Here is a 15,974-nt window from a genome sequence, read left to right on the forward strand (position 1 = left end):
TTTTACAGCATTAGAGGACTTTATTAGAATAATGACAATGAAAACAATAATTAAAAGACATTAAAACACTCCTTTTATATAAAAAAAAAAGCGTAAAATAATATAGTAGCCATCTTCTTTCATTTGAACTATTAAATATTAAATACGTTGCTGACATGTTTAGATAATATAAAGTACTAATAAAGATGCTCATTATTTACAGTTTTAAACTCTGCCGAATGCAAAACACAAAAGCATATACGTTTTTATTAAATTTAAAAAAAACTAAAACAAACAGACAAGTATAAAGACAAGTATAAAGTTAGATGATCTCGGATTTACTTTACAATCAAATGGCTTAAGAAATACTTCATTCTTTGTTTGTTTGTGTTACAATCAATCACCAAAAGTTCTCAGAGAAATCGGACAAAGATATCAGATCATCTCAGCATTAATACAGCTGCATTGTAACTAAGCAGTCTTTGTTCAGCGTGCCATGAGATCCTACAGGGTGGACTATATATATATATATATATTTATATATATATATATTCTATATTGTTTTATAACCCGTATTAGTCACATTTTTGTGGGTCTGTTGTTAGTGTTAATGTTTCCTGTCTTCACACCCACAGTGTGTACAGTGGCCGTTAGGGGAGCAACACTGCAAGCATGGGAAACAATGTTTTTGGTGGTTTGTGACGGACATGTGTCAAGTCTGATGAATTGTCTTAAATGATGTCAGTTTGAAAATGAAAATAAACTGGAGGTTGTGGTATTAGAAGTATAAAAGTGATCTTACCGAACTTTGAGGACACCGGACGCTTCTGGTCGCTGCTTGAAGTAAGCGGCTCGAGGACACACTTGCCTCTACTGCCATAACTTAAATTTCACTCATTTGTAGTCTGAAGTTAAACAAAAACTGTCAACGGTTCAAACATCTCCCCTCGGGCTGTCGTGGTTGTCAAGTCTCCGTGCTGGCATTTAATTAACCACAGAGATAATCAAGTGCAGATATCAAGGTAATACGGGGGAACATGTTCAGTTAATATCTCGAGGTCCCTTAATTGTACTAATTAAGTGTATCCAAATCATCATAAGTCTACCTTTTTAATTTTTTTTTCGTTTAGAAAGCATGATTGTGTATGTAGGTGTGTATGTTCGCACCAGCGCATCAGGTGTGTCTCTTCATGTGCAGAGCCAGGTGGTCGGAGCGGGAGAAGGCCCTCTGACACAGCAGACACTCGTAGGGCTTTTGGCCCGTGTGCTTGCGGTAGTGACGCGTCAGCTCATCTGAGCGGGCAAATTTCCAGCTGCAGCCTTCCCATGAACATTGGTAAGGCTTCTCCCCTGAGGAGAAAAGCAAACAAATTCATGAAATCATTTATTGAGGCTTATGCTGACTCTTGGGCGGTTTCTCGTCGGGGTGGTGTACCTGTGTGGGTGCGGAGATGAGCCTTGAGGTGTGAGCTCTTGGTGTAAGTCTTCCTGCAGCCCGGATATTCACAGCTGTGGATGGCGGGCCTCTTTTTTCCAGTTGCCCTTCGACCTCGCCTCCCCTCCATCCCACCAGGGGGCAGCTGCGGAGCAACCAGCACGGCCTGCTGGTGAGGAGGCAGTTGACTAGTGGTCTGGCTGCGGGGGTATTCACAGAAGTTGTTGGCGTTGTGGTTAAAGTGTGGCGCGTAGCCGTAGTGTCTAGGGTCAGGGGTCACCGCTTGCGGTGGCATGAACCTGCTATCTGGGAAGGTCACCATGGAGGGGTGTTGGTGCGCATAGTAAGGGTTAAAGTCCCAAAATGAGACTTTAGTGAGGTTTCCTCTGCTGTGCCTCTCGTAGGTGCCTCCTTGAGGAAAGCCAAACTGATCTACATTCGGCAGATTGGGAAAGGAAGTCTGACCAGTTTGCTCATCTTTATAACCCTGCTGGAACAGCTCTGGCTGGACTGGCGTTGTCGTCTGAGCTGGGGCCAGAAGCTCCGCCATGAGGCAGCCGCTGTTCAGCTGCACACTCTGCGCTTGTCCAGCTTGGTCCTTGAACGCGTCCGCCTCTTGGTACACTGTGTTCGGGTCCTGCACGAGCCGCTGATCGCTGTTGTCCAGAGGTAGGTTGAGGTCGGGCGATGGGCTGCTCCAATCAGAGAGCAGGAACTCGATGTCCCAAGATGCCCGGCTGTCATCGTCCAGGAGCTCCTCTGTTATCTGTTGAGAGACCTGCAGCTGCTCAGAGCTGCCTGCCGACGGTTTGTTGCCGACAGGTTCCAGAAGCAGCGAGTCCGCCTCAGACTTCCACACCTAGAAGGGGGTCGGAGAGTGTCGACAAGTGAAGATCATCGAGCATCAACTTGTGAAGTTATAAAATGAGGACCGAGTGTCGACTTTTTTCTGTTCACACCAATTCGAGTGTTTTATTGAGTGTTTTATGTGAAAGGCACAAATGTTGTTTTCTTAACTTTGTAAGAAAAAAAGCAATTTAATCAAATAAATTGATATGAATAAATTGTGTCACTCTTGCTGTATTACATTACAGGTAATTTAGCTGACGCTTTTATCCAAAAGCAACTTACATCACACTTTTAACCCATGGCTCCTTACATTTTTGCCCGGGGAGCAATTAGGTATTAGATGTCTTGCTCAGGGACACTTTGACTTCAGACAGGGGGGAGCCAGGACTCGAACCACCAACCTTGCAGTTCCCAGTGCACCCACTCTACCCCCTGCCCCACAACGACCCCAAACATGTGGGTGACATGTGGGAATCGATCCCAGGTCCCCCACAGTTAGAGTGGAATGCCTAAGCACTGGTCTAACAACACAGCCTGTAGTTGTCAATTAGAGCCGTTAGGAGATCAGCTGAAGCCGATATGAGCTTCACAAGTCCCGATCTCTCACATCCGTGTGGGTTTGTCTTCCAAAGTTAGTTTTCAGCACAAAATGACCACTCTGCTCTTTAACCCTTTTTGTGTGGCTCAGCAAGGAGACACTGAGTGGAGGCAAAAGGTGGGAATTTTGAACTGATATGACAGACTTCAAAAAGACGGTTGGAAAAGGGAAAATCTTTTGCGGCCAGATACGACAGCACGGTCACCAATAACTGTCAGGTATGCTCAGATATTCAGACCTTTTTAGATTATTCACAATATTGCCTTTGTTAAAAATATACATAAGAAGCAGAGGTTTTTGATCTCGTCTCCAGTTAATTTGGAGAGACGGACACATTTGACAAATCATTGACATTTTTTGTGTGGAATAAACAAATTATCAGCGCAATAATACCTACAATAAGTCGTCTTCTGTCCTTGTGCAGGAATCAAACAATTAGAGTCAACCAGATACTTACTTTCATACTGTCACTGGATTGGGCGAGGTTGGAGAAGGAGCTGAAGGAGGGCAGCCCAGCCTGTGTAACTGCCATCAAGCACTTTGATAGGAGGCCGATGAAGTGAAATTTCTCCCCGTGTTTTTTTTCTTTTTAGTCTTCAAGTGGCCATTTTGAGCTCAACCGACAGAAATTCAAAAGCTACTCATCCCAGTTACAGTCCGCTCAGTGTTACAAGGCCCGAGAAACAGGCTCTTAAAGCTGCCCCCTTTTCTCCATTCCTCCCCCGCTATCTCTCCCTCCTCTCTCTTGTCTATCTCTGTCAGCTTCAAGTCTAACTGCAAATCTCTCTTTTTCACGTAGGTTTTGACCGTTGGGAGGTGGAGCGTAAGCAGACGTTTCTTTGCTGGCCCCCCCTTTTTTCGTCCATTAAGGTTGTAAATATATACGTCAGTAAGAAACTGACAGTACTATCTCACCTGAACTCACTGCCTTCGTGTCTCCTGTTTTTTCACAGCAAAAAGTAAACCGATGAGCGCAGAGCTGTAATTTCATAAAGAAAGTTCAGAAATTAAGACAAAACATTCATCCCATGACGTTTTTCATTGGAAGAAAATTAACTTGAGAAGTTTTTTTTTATGTCACCTTTTGCACATTGAGTGCTTGATTTAAAGAATGAAAATGTATAATAATGTAAAATAAATCACAAGCATATTAAAACATTTATAACAGAATAGAATACAACTATATAAAAAGATTAGATGCATAGAAAACAATCATTGACTAGAATACAGAAACCAAAATACAAAACCAAACGAGCCAATGAGACTTCCAAGACAAAGCGTTCAGTGTTAAACGCAATTGTTTATAAAACACACCAAAAACAGTGACTTTTGACTTATTACATGATGATCAAACAACAAATTAACAGCAACAATCAATCATCTATTTCTAAAGATTAATTGCAATTAATATAAATACAAATAAAATATAGATAAATAAAATAATCATCTAAATTCTCTATAAAATGTACTACAAGTTTAAAAAATGCTGTAAAATTTCCCCCTTAAAACTGCAGATTAGTTCAGGGTACTCAATGGCATTTTTCATTCACAACCTTGTTATCAGATGTCTGTTCGCTATCTAATAAAGCATGCTTTGGCGCAGAGTGCAGACTGTGTTGGTAAATGTATATTGAAGTGTCAAGACATGATACAAACAAATATTAGTGCATTATAGTTAACGGATGAGCAGGTAGCCCGTAAACAAACACACACCAAGTAGTAAAACACGTCGGGATTCCATTGAAGTTTGCAAATAAAACGTCAATCCCATTGTTGAGCCAAATAGTTTTAAGTCAATCTAAACACATACGCGGGTCGGTCTCTGTCCACCTAGTGAGGACACATGGCTTCTGAGAAGACCTGTGTGTGAAAGGTGATTATATTCTAGCTGCGGTTTATCTGTTGACATGTGCAGAGGCACGCTGCTGTCCTCTCACAGATAATGGTCTCCTGACTGCTGCTGGTCCCTGATGACGTGCCCACCACTGATAAAGACCTAGGGAAGAATACTACACAAGTCATCCACTACGCAGACTGAAAGGTTTGAGGGCAGCTTCTTTATGGCCCTAAAAAAAAGAATCTAAAAAAAAAACATTCAAAAAGGTGATCTAATAAGTATATTTTAGTATTTCAAAAATATAGCTCAATATGCCTAATAAGGTGAATGTAAATACAAGTCAATAAAAATGTGTTGAGCATGTGTGAAAATACCAATATGACAGTCAGTAACTTCAGTACAGTAACTCTATTTTTTATATACTAATGACATATTACACTGTGAGCTTGTATGTCCTTTGTTTGGCAAACTCTACTTTGACTTACTCATTACTTTTTTCAACCTCTTTAATGACACTAATGGGACAAGCTATGCAATGACTCTTTTTTTTTTTTACAGAAATTCAGAGAAAATGTGTATGATTTTCAGCTGAAAAACCTAGTCCAAAAATGAATGTAATAGAATGTTAAAAAATGTCAAATTAATCCAAAAATAAATATATTTAGATAATTAATCTTTAAATCAATGAAATTAAAAATAAGAGAGACAGAGAAATATAATTTTTAATACATTTTTGAATGGGCTGTTGTGCAGTCAGATCAGAGGATCTGCAACGAACAATGTGTTGAGTTTCAGTTGTCGTTAGTTTTCAGCAACAATAACAACAAATAACTGCATTTACATGGCATTTTCTTAATCTTGTTGCAATTTCTTTTCAGAGAAAAAGGCAAATGAAATGAAAAAGAACAATAAATCAACCACATAATTAAATACAACAATCCTATCTCAGTTGGGAACATTATATATTTTTGGTTAGTATTGCTAACATACCATTTAGCTTTTGTTTTCTCTAGTATACATTTATACATTTGTATGGCGCACAATGGCATATTTTAGATCATGTTTCTTATAACATACTATAATATTACATTTTTATGATTTCTTTTCATGAAAAACTAAACATTTTTGACATATGTTGGCATTATTTGATGCTATTGTATTCTATACAGTGGCATTGTTTAAGGAGTATATTAATATTGAATAAGTTATGGTAGATTTTATGCAATATTACACACTCAATAGCGTTTTTATGATGATCTCTATGCGAATTGTTTACAATTATTTGTAATACTATAGCAATACACTTTTGAAAATGTGGTTTCAGTATTGAACAATACTTTTTAGCAATTTTAAAAAACGTGAGAAAAAAATGTGATAGTAGTGTAGTAGTAGTGTTTTTTACGGCGCTAAAGTTGTGCGTTACCGGAAATTGTGGCAGGAAAAGGAAAGTTCCCGGAAGTGACTGTAGTTACTCGGTTACTAAGCAACTGAGACACACGCTGTATAATTTAGTCTAGCGAAATTAGCTGTGTTTACTAACGACGTGTGATAAGAGAATGAGTGCATGGTAGGCTATTTATAAAGTTAAGTTGTATCCTTTCTGTTTATGTTTGTTTCGTGTAAGGTCATATGATGTTACGTCAACTTCTTACTCGTCAGCGAACGATTAACGTAACGTTAGTTTGTTGTAGGTGTCGGAAAATATAGTAGGCCTATATAACGTTGTATTTCTTATAATAATTTATTGACTGTACATTTTGGAACTTTCATTTGACATAATTCTGCATCCTGTCTTATATATTCGCATGTCGCCCTTTCAGCTGTAAATAGCCGTTAAATTACGTCCACACTGCATGTCCACCTGTCTGGGGATTTGTTCAAGGTAACATCGTGAATCTGAGCCGCAGAGATGGCTGCTAATGTATTGTTGTGTGTCTTTGTGTTTGCAGATGGAGGCCTCCTCACAGAGAAAAGGTGGCAGAGGACTGTGGAAGAAAGGCAGAGTCACCCAGTTCAGCAAAGAGACCCAGGATATGCTGCAATGTGAGATGATGCACCTGTTGCTATTTTTGTGTAACTGGTTGAGAATGGTAAACTAACGAGTTGATGTGGATGTCATTTCAAGTGTGTTAGCATGTGTGCACTTTTTGTGTAATAATTCTCTCTCCTGGACCTCAGTAATGATGCAGCAATCAAAACTCACCCACCTCCAGAGAAAAAAGATCAACGAAAGTCTAAAGAGTAAGTCGGAGACCTTTGGGTGAGGTGTTAACGGATGCAATGTGGTGATGAATTGCATTCTCTACAGTACTAACAATAGTTTATATGTTGCAGTACCACATAAAATACTCCCAATACTTTCCTACACAGGTGGAGCAGCTTCACCACCGACTTCTGAGCACACGTCACCAGCTCCCCCAACTAATCCTAAAACCACTAAATATGTCCCGAACAGTCTGCCATGCAAGCCTCAGAGACGCTCCGCCGAAGCCTGCCGCTCCGGGAACACCTACGTCAGAGAGCAGTACCATCCTGGTCCCTCCAGTGTGTTCTTCAAGCTGACAACGTTATTGATCCGGCGTTCATATGTCGCGACAGGTTTACAGTAAAAACAATTCCGTGTTCCTTTTTTCTGTTTTGCTTTCCTAGGAGACCTGGAGAAAGAGAAGAGGAGACTTCAGAATATATTGGCAACAGGAGAAGAGGAGCCCAAACCAGCGTCTTACAGAAATGTTCCTGCATGTCCGAACCCAGAGGTGGCAGAGCAGAAAGACCGGTATCAGGAAGGTGAGGCTGACTGCATGAAGTTACATGTTACATTACAACATGAAAAGAAGCAAACCACATTTGAGTATTGTTTCAGTTGAGTCGGTTTCTATTAATACCTACCCAAATAAACCTTGCTCTGTGTTACTTTGCTTGACTAAATATATCCAGGGCCTTTTGAATAAGTCTAATTTTAACTTGTTTCATTTGTAGTCCTGGATGAGATAGAGGAGAGAAGACAGTTTCTGGCAGATATGTCTTCTCTGGGTGAAGCAAAGCAGTACGTCAACATCATCAACACAGAGATATCGCAGGTAAAATAAAAAACCAATAGTTTACATATTGCCTCATATTAAGGTGGCATTATGCGGTCTTGGATCTTTTTGACTCCACTGATGCGTCGTTTAGTGTGATGTTGTTTTAAACAGGATAACGTGATACTGACTCATTGAAGTAATATTAGTGCCTGGCTGTATCGCAGCATTTAGATTCAGAAATCAGACGGAAAATATAGTATCAATGCCCTCTGAAATGTGAGTAATTTCACTTAAACCTGTGCTGTGTCACCACTCAAATAACAGAGGATTCTAGAACTGCGGGTGTTGGACAAGGCGTGCAGTCCCGGGAGCGCTGAGATTACATCCGAGCAGAAAGAGAAGACAACAGAAAAGATGTAATTTAAAGAGACGAGAGAGAGAGAGAGGACATTTGGAAATTACCTTGGTGGAAGCATCACAATCTGCTATTTAGATTATGGATGCAATGTGTGTGGTAGTGATGCAGAGAGGTCAAAGCAAACTGGCTGCAACTATATAAGCAGTACTATAAAACAATGTAAAGACAAAACTGTGACATCAGGCCGTGAAAACATTTGATGAACAAGAAACATGAACAAGCCGCTTTAAGTTATTTTAATCCTCCGCCTTCCTGTGTCATTCTTTTTTATAATCCTGCTACAGAAGCCCATGGTTTCAGCGGGACATGAAGACAGAAACAGGGCAGAAACAGACACAACAGAGATTACCATTTAGAAGGGAGTGCAGATTCTAACGCGACAAAACATACTTTACATAAGTTGAACAAATGGTGCTTATCCAAACCTGTAATTAAATAAATGGCACTGGTACAAACACTATTAACACATTTTTTCCTATCCATTAAGGCAAAACAGACATATGGAAAAACATTAAAATATAAATTAATGATTGCATATTCAGGTTTTCCCTGATGGTTAAAACTGTTATAAGATGGTGCTTTGTTACAGTTCAAATATCATAGATCGGTCTTTTAATTTTCATTATTGCATGAGTGACCTTTCATATTAATAAACCTTCTGACATCAGTTGAACAAGTTTTTATGTGCTGACTTTCATAAGCTCATGTTTTCTACTTTGTGTCCAATCACACACGCACAAATACTGTTTCTACGCTCATCCACGTCTTTAAGGATATGCATTTACAAAAAAAAGACACCATTGCAAAACTATCACAGAAGAAACGTAAAAACAAGGACAGCACAGACAATCATAACACAGCAGCTGGAGAGCTTGGGTCGCCTTTGCAGCTCGAGCATTTGAAGCATAGCTCATATGAAACTTTTTAACTTTTGCTCGTACCAAAGGCTCAATCCAGACACGAGGTGAAACCTTCTCGGATATCCAACTCCTACCATTGGGAGCAGGAGACACCGATATAACACAGGAGCATATTAAAAACATAAATTTGCATCCATCAGACTTCATTCAAAGCCAACTGTCTGGTCTGACTATGGATGATCCTTGACTCAGGCCTGCAGGATGCACATACTCTGCAACGGACAACAATTCACTCAATTGAAAGGTCAGAGAGCTTATAAACACGCCAGCTCTTAAAGCAGTTGAAATGTTAAGTTGTCTCTTTAAAAACACAAAAGGCAACTGTTAATAGTCACTGCAGAGAAGCATCAAGTGAGATGTGAGCGGAGAGTCAAAGTCATTTATGTTACAGTTAAAGGTGACCTCATCTTATCTTCTGCATCTGGTGCATTTCTTTTCTCCTTGTCTTATATTTGCCTTCGGGCCCGATTCCACATAGCACACTTTTCCTGGGGAGTGCTTCAATGACGTTATTGTCTATTTGGTCTGTTACGCATTTGTCCCAACGTGCATCAAAGGATTTCTCCCTCATGTTTCTAATAGATGCGCACATCTGTAACATTACAGCAAGGCGACACAAGGTGTAAGGTAATAAAATCACCAGCAGTACTCAGTCCGCCCTGCTGATCGGCTCAAAATGAGCTTTTCGGTCTTTGTTATGATAGCAAGTAACCAAACTAAAATTCTAAACAACCAGAACAAGCTTTCCCTCCACGTTCTACTGTAATGCACAAGCTCTTTTTTTTAAACAGTTCATATCTTTTACACCTGAAGCTCTAGAAACGCTTGCACAAAAAAATAGAAGGGGCCATAATAAGAGGCTGGGGGCAGCATCCTTTCAGTAGGTGGCCGCATCTCCTTATTGACAACAGTTGGGGGGGGGAAAAAAAGGAAGCCGGCGCTGAGAAAAAAGGCAGTTCTTGCTACGGCGTTTTCTCCTTTCGGGGGCTCTTGCCTGGTTCTCCTTTATGGCTCAGCCGCTTAAGCACCTTTATGGGTTTGAACTTTCCCCCTTTTTTCTTTGGCGGGTCAACATCCGGATCCTTATGGAAGTCTGAAGCGGATGAAAATAAGATAAGAGGTAAGAGGATTAAGAAACCGGAAGATGCCACATCTACTTTCTACGTTAAATTAATGTTTAACCAATCAACTACAAATAGAGCTCACTATAAACCCTACCTTTTTTCTTCAGCATGGCTTCCATGAGTTTGTCCTCCTCTTCGTCCCTGTGACAGAATGACTGTTACACATTGCTGCTAGTTGGAATAATATCAGTGATGAAAAACACAGTGGGGTTCTTGCAGAAAAACCTGTGTAAATGAGTTACCGCTGCCTGTCCTGGTCCATGTTGTTAACAATTTGGTTACGCTGTTCGATGATGGTGACCAGCTCAGCCATTAACTCCTGCTCCCGACTCTTGTCCTCCTCCGTCCAGTCTTTCTCTGTTAAAGAGTTTTTTTTATTTATAGACTATAGCGTTATATAGTATGTATTTATGTGGGTGGCATTCGTTTGCCTGGGAACATGGGTCAAGCATTACAAACAATTACATAAGAGTTTTTTTAACATATAAAACACACCTGGTTTGTTGAGAAGACACCTCAGCTCATACTCCACATCAGCTTGTCTCTCTTCCAGGCTCTGCTGCTTCGCTCTGCAGGGAGCAACATTTACACACCGGTAACCTTCAATTTAATACTTTCCGTTTACAATTGTTTTTGTAACGCAACTACTGTGGATACTAAACTCGCCTGATTTCATGCAATTACAATAGCTGGGTGTGGAAACGCTGAAAAGCCTTCTCTGATCTTGTACTACCCGGCTGACAGAGGAGTGAAGGAATTAGGTCACTGAGACTTAGTGGCATCTGGTGGCGAGTTGCAGGTCTCATACAAAACCCTCCGCTGACCCTTCTGGTTGCAAGCGTCTCAGAGACTACAAAGGATTCTCCATGCTTCTTCATGACTGGAGGATTTTCTTTGAAACACATATTTTAAAAACTAATAAATTCCAAAAACAGATTACAATGCATTTACATTTGAAATAAATATTTGTTTTTCCAACAGAAAAGTTAGTGGACAAAGTAATTAATAATGCATTGAAATCTAATCCAAAATATTAATAAAATAAAAAATATCACAGAGTAAAGTTTATGAAAAATGAGTCTGTGTCGGCCACTCATTCTGACCTCTGACCTCCTGGCTGCTTTGTCTTGGCCAGCATGGAAGGTTACTGGGGCAAACTAAGGCAGAATGTTGGACAACACACGGACAGCTTGTTTTAGCTTGTTGTGTGTGGGTGTGTGTGTGTGTGTGTGCACGTGTAGCTGGAGGAGCTTAGCAGGGAGAGTAGAAGCTGCAGTGCGATAACGAATTATACAAAAAGTACGGATAAAAAGCATCAGTAATGTCGGAGCTTATAAATACTCCTTTTATGACCTGACCTTTTATTCTTTAGTTAAATACTGCTCTTCAGTGAAGTAAAAATAACTAATCGGCAAAGAAGGCCAATAGTTCCATCCTTTGCCCCCTTGCTGCGGTCTCATACGTACGTGTAGACAAGCTCAGCTTCTCGTCGTACTAAGAGATGTTTCTCATGGATGAGAGTGAACCAGTCCACCAACAGGTGCTCCTCATCCTCATCTGGAAACAGAAAAAAGGAACACAGAGTTATGTGTGTCATGTTTATATTATCATGTACAGAACTTTCAAGTCAAAGCGAAGGATATTGCCTCCCCCTCTTTTCCTCTAGCCGATCATTTGTTTTGGTTACAATCCTCTGTCATACGTTTGTGAGCTATTTAAGCTATTTGAGTTTTCTATTTTGGATTACGGGGAATCTTGTAAGCCCTGCAGGTAGGGGATAAAACCTTTGCTCAAAAGGAAGTGCTGAACCGAACGGAAACCACTTTGGAGAGTTTCCTCTGGAACTAAAAGTCCTTTTCAGTATGTAACTGGCCGTTAGCTGATCGAACAATGTGTTACCGTTGGGTTTGTCTCTCAGCTTCTTCTCCAGCTCCACTCCCTTCTGCTCCAGTTCATCCAGATGCTTCTCCAGCTGACCCATCTCCCCATGGATGTCCTCTACTGGGATGTACTGGTCTGACTGCACCTGGATTGATGTTTGGACAAGACGGATCATTTGGGAACTTCATGCATTGATAGACAGACTACAACCCCTCACTTCTGGTGGGCTGAACCCTTTGCCCAACTACTGCCGCCCCCCCCCCCAAGTTGTAAAACTAGGGGAGGCATTGTATTTTTTTCCTTTAACACCAAACCATGAAGTATATATTGTCTTTAGTTTCCTACCTTGCGTTTGATAAGAGGGAAGCCGTGGCCCGGGGCCGGGGGTCTGGCTGGACGAGGGCCTTTTGCTGGTTTGGATTTCTCGGGAGTGGGAGAAGCTTTCCGGTTGAATGGATTCTCTTTGCAGATCCGCTAAAATGAGAAGAGATAAAGCTGGAATATAACGTACAAAGTGTATTTTTTCCCTTTGGAGGTGGACTTATTACCTTATTGTGTGGCCGGGCGGCTCCCGTGGCCAATGAGCTGGGGGTCGTCGCGGGTCGTGGGGGAGGGTCTACGCTCCCCTTCGTCCCAGGGCTGCGACTTGGCTGTGGGGTAGCTGGAGCTGAGCTGGCATTTGATGGCATGGGAGAAGGGTAGGGGCTTAGGGAAGGATGAGGAAGACCCTCGGTCGAGGAGGAGGAAGGAGATGGCGTGGCGCTGCACGGTGAACAGATGGAAGGCTCAGAGACACTTTTGGAGAAGGCGTGTTCCTGGTCGCCGCTGGCACAGCCACCTAACTGGGGATGGGAGGAGCTGTAGTCCAAGTTGGAGGACAGACTCTCTGTGCTGAGAGCTGGAGAAGGAGAGCAAGAGGAGGGCTGAGAGTGAGACGGAACTGAAGAGACAGGATGGTTCGATAAAAATTAAACAGGAGTAAAAGAAGTTGAGACGGAAATATAGAGGAAATGGGGAGAATAACAAAAAACAATGATTATCTATACACAACATTCCAGTCAGTCTCTCCTTTTGTACTCCAACCTTTCATTTCAAACCGCCACGTCTCCACAAAGTACGAGCTGGTGAGGTGAGAGGACAATAAACCCCCCCAAAAAATGTACAGTGTCCTCTTTGCATTGTGTGTCTTGCATGTCTTTACAAAATGAAACCCCAAAGGTGAGCATAGCTGCTGATCAGACTGACCTTGGGGACCTGCAGGTGGATGCGGAGCACGAGGTGCCGCCCGTTTCTTGCTCTTGGCGCTCCCGGGGCTCGCAGAGCGGGACGAGCTTCCTCCTCTAGGGGGAGGGTCAGCACCCGTCTCGTCAGGTGCCTGAGTGATTCTGTACCACGGGTGGCCCGCCACCACTGGGGGCGGAATTGCCCCTCCTCCGCTCCCCTCTGCTTCCCCCGCATTTTCCTCTTCATCATCATCCTCCTCAAAGGGGTTGGCGGGTACAGGGGGCGTTCTGGGTCTGGAGCCTTCCCCTTTGGGAGAGGACAGAGAGCCTATATTGGGGAGGGTTGCCAGTCCGGGAGGGGGAGGGGCTTTCTTCTTCTTGGATTCTGATTGGACCAGGGCGAGCCATGGTGGGTCTTTGGGTTTATGGGTGCCACTTGACATGCTGGACAGTGAGAGACAGATAGGGATGGAGTGGTCACAGAGGGGAAGACAACAAAATAAGGCCTAATGCGGGCATGACGGGTCAAGCAAGAACATCCTGTAACAAGACGCGATTAAAAAATGAGACAGAACAAGGAAGACACAATTAAGGTCAATGAAATGGTGACAGTGGGTGGAAAAAAAGTCAATTAAGGAAAATTCAGCTACCTTCTAGGAGATTGTGATCTCGCTCGCGGTTTGGGAGGAATCGGAGGTTTCTGGTATTCATCTGTGATTTCAAGAAATATGTGAGGATGAATATCAACGGATCCTTTATTCTTCATCAATAATCATTCATACTCATTCATTACAGCACGCACCGACTGTAAGGCCGTCTCCCGTACAGGTTAACCGAACCCGAGGGGCAGGGCGAGGAGGAGGGGAGGGATCCGGGACCCGACGAGGTGCCGGTACTGGCCGACTGGCACCTTCGTTATGACTGGTCGCTGCAGAAGGGAGGTCCCCATTGATTGTTAATTTGGCTGGAGTGTTTGTCTCTTCCGCCTTCTCTGCCGCTTCCACTTCTTCATCGCTCTCATCAAAAGGGTTGGGAGGAGAAGAAGAACGAGGCGTTTCCTCCCTCTCTCCACTGCCGTCCATCACTTTGGCTTCTTCCAAAGAGTCTCCTCCATTTGTTGTGACAGCAGGGACCGCGTCACAGTCGTTGGTTGGCATGTCAGTTTCATTGGTTTGGTTTACTGGAGAAGGAGTCTCTGCTCGGTCGACCTCAGAGGGCGAGGTGTGAGCGATTATGCTCCCACTGATCCTTGAAGACTGACCTTCCACTGGTCTCTTACTAAAATCCGGCCGGCCGTTCTGATTGGCTAAAGCATGCCTTGCAAGGTGATGTGTACAGACCAAGGCCCCAGAGCTGCTTCCGAATTTGTAAGATCCAGGAAGCAAAGTGCTGTGACACTCCGTGCACCTGGGACAACACATTTAAAACCGGCATAAAGATTGTTGAGATAAAGTTACAATGTATGTGAGCGCAGGTCAAAATAATAATAGCATCACACGCATGTAGGCAGTTGCCGCAGCGACAGAGCTCACCTGAAGCAGCTGCGATGAAAGAGTTTGCCGTCCACCAGAAATCTCTGAACCAGGTGGACATGTTTCTGGCAGGCGGCACAGGTGCTGCTGAGTGTACCGGGCCTGACTGCTGCAACCGCTTCTGCACCGGTCTGCGCAGGCCGGCTCGGCTAGTGCGAGCAACCAGGACGTCGTGTACAGGGAGAGGGGAGATGTCGGGGGAAAGGGGGGGAAGATGGAGAGTAATGGTTGACGGGGAGATCAAACACGGAGTCAGGATTTGAGGATGCTGATTGTTCATTTTGATTGGCTGGGTGAATCTGTGTCTTCTACAGCTCATCAATTCCTGTGGTTGAAATGGATACTTTTTTCTACTTTGGATTAAAAAATACTTTTTTTAAAAGAATTTGACAAATAGAAAAAGGTTTGTAATTTATTAGTAACAAAATCCAAACAGCTGGATTAGGCGTTCTGGGAGTCACACTTTACGAATAGATTGACGTTCAGGACACATTTATTGTTTTTAGGTATTTCTTAAAATTAGTTTTAAAATAAAAAGGGGTTAGCAGCAGCGCATTGCAAACCTTTGCACACGGTGTTAGGAAAGAGCTACCATTAGTATTAAAAAAAAGACTTAACTAGCCTAACTGGTTTTTTAACCTCCTAGGCCACCCCACCCCCATCCTACTGCCTAGGCTCGGGACCACAGAGTCGAGGGGGGATCAGATGGGATGAGGAAGAAGAACAGGAAGAGGAAGGAGTGGAATGGATTTCCATCTGAAGTAGAGGGGGAGGTGGGTGGGGGATGGGGGTGTCCAGTACATGGAAGTATGGCAATGGATGAAAGAAGTTGAAGGCATGCGAAAGAAAAGAGACAGGATGTAGAGGCTATCTTTGTAGACGTACTCTACCTCTGGTGCTTAGCTTTTCCCCAGCTGTGCAATACATAGCCCACACAAGGAAGTAGTAATTATAGAATACTTATGGTGAGATTGTCGTACTGCAACGGCAGGATGGGATTTGTATTGTACAGATCTGATGACATAACATCCCCAAATAGTACATGCAGAATTAGACTTAGATAATGAAAGGCTTCAGATACACACCGATGTAATAACAAACATAAAAAGCGGATGCCGGTTAAGTGTGGTTAACCGGGCCTTGAAAAGGACACCA

At 42.7% G+C, this 15,974-nt stretch overlaps 3 protein-coding genes across 10 annotated transcripts in view; 1 reads left to right on the forward strand and 2 right to left on the reverse strand.

Annotated features, from left to right (window-relative positions):
• On the reverse strand, positions 1-3,608 carry klf1 (Kruppel like factor 1 (erythroid)). The gene is made up of 3 exons (XM_040185881.2): positions 3,319-3,608; positions 1,415-2,273; positions 1-1,329 (listed from the first exon to the last, which is right to left on the reverse strand). Exons 1-3 carry the CDS (start codon positions 3,391-3,393, stop codon positions 1,154-1,156), a joined length of 1,110 nt encoding a protein of 369 aa, XP_040041815.2. The 5' UTR covers positions 3,394-3,608; the 3' UTR covers positions 1-1,153.
• Positions 3,608-8,815, forward strand: c9h22orf23 (chromosome 9 C22orf23 homolog). 6 transcript variants are annotated; one of them, XM_078080334.1, is made up of 7 exons: positions 3,608-3,731; positions 6,648-6,741; positions 6,877-6,939; positions 7,069-7,242; positions 7,348-7,485; positions 7,678-7,778; positions 8,046-8,815. In XM_078080334.1, exons 2-7 carry the CDS (start codon positions 6,648-6,650, stop codon positions 8,139-8,141), a joined length of 666 nt encoding a protein of 221 aa, XP_077936460.1. In that variant the 5' UTR covers positions 3,608-3,731; the 3' UTR covers positions 8,142-8,815. The 6 variants fall into 6 exon arrangements, with proteins under 6 accessions (XP_077936460.1, XP_040041844.2, XP_040041842.2 ...); XM_040185910.2 differs by lacking the exon at positions 3,608-3,731 and adding an exon at positions 4,877-4,964; XM_040185908.2 differs by lacking the exon at positions 3,608-3,731 and adding an exon at positions 6,113-6,265.
• micall1a (MICAL-like 1a) overlaps positions 8,361-15,974 on the reverse strand; it is a 22,253-nt gene continuing 14,639 nt past the window's right edge. The window contains exons 5-17 of one of the 3 annotated variants that reach the window (XR_013450650.1): positions 14,820-14,968; positions 14,090-14,694; positions 13,938-13,998; positions 13,310-13,731; positions 12,613-13,004; positions 12,410-12,538; positions 12,083-12,209; positions 11,650-11,740; positions 10,850-11,075; positions 10,679-10,752; positions 10,426-10,540; positions 10,278-10,324; positions 8,361-10,152 (exon numbers count right to left, since the gene is read on the reverse strand). Coding sequence is in view for 2 of the 3 variants with exons in the window: in XM_040185778.2 (XP_040041712.2) it covers positions 10,022-10,152; positions 10,278-10,324; positions 10,426-10,540; positions 10,679-10,752; positions 11,650-11,740; positions 12,083-12,209; positions 12,410-12,538; positions 12,613-13,004; positions 13,310-13,731; positions 13,938-13,998; positions 14,090-14,694; positions 14,820-14,968 (2,343 nt within the window). In the remaining variant the exon portion in view is untranslated. The remainder of the gene's footprint in view (positions 10,153-10,277; positions 10,325-10,425; positions 10,541-10,678; positions 10,753-10,849; positions 11,076-11,649; positions 11,741-12,082; positions 12,210-12,409; positions 12,539-12,612; positions 13,005-13,309; positions 13,732-13,937; positions 13,999-14,089; positions 14,695-14,819; positions 14,969-15,974) is intronic. The other 2 variants (XM_078080327.1, XM_040185778.2) reach the window with 2 other exon arrangements.

This window comes from Gasterosteus aculeatus, chromosome 9 (assembly GCF_964276395.1).
Source record: "Gasterosteus aculeatus chromosome 9, fGasAcu3.hap1.1, whole genome shotgun sequence".
Lineage (NCBI taxonomy): Eukaryota > Metazoa > Chordata > Actinopteri > Perciformes > Gasterosteidae > Gasterosteus > Gasterosteus aculeatus.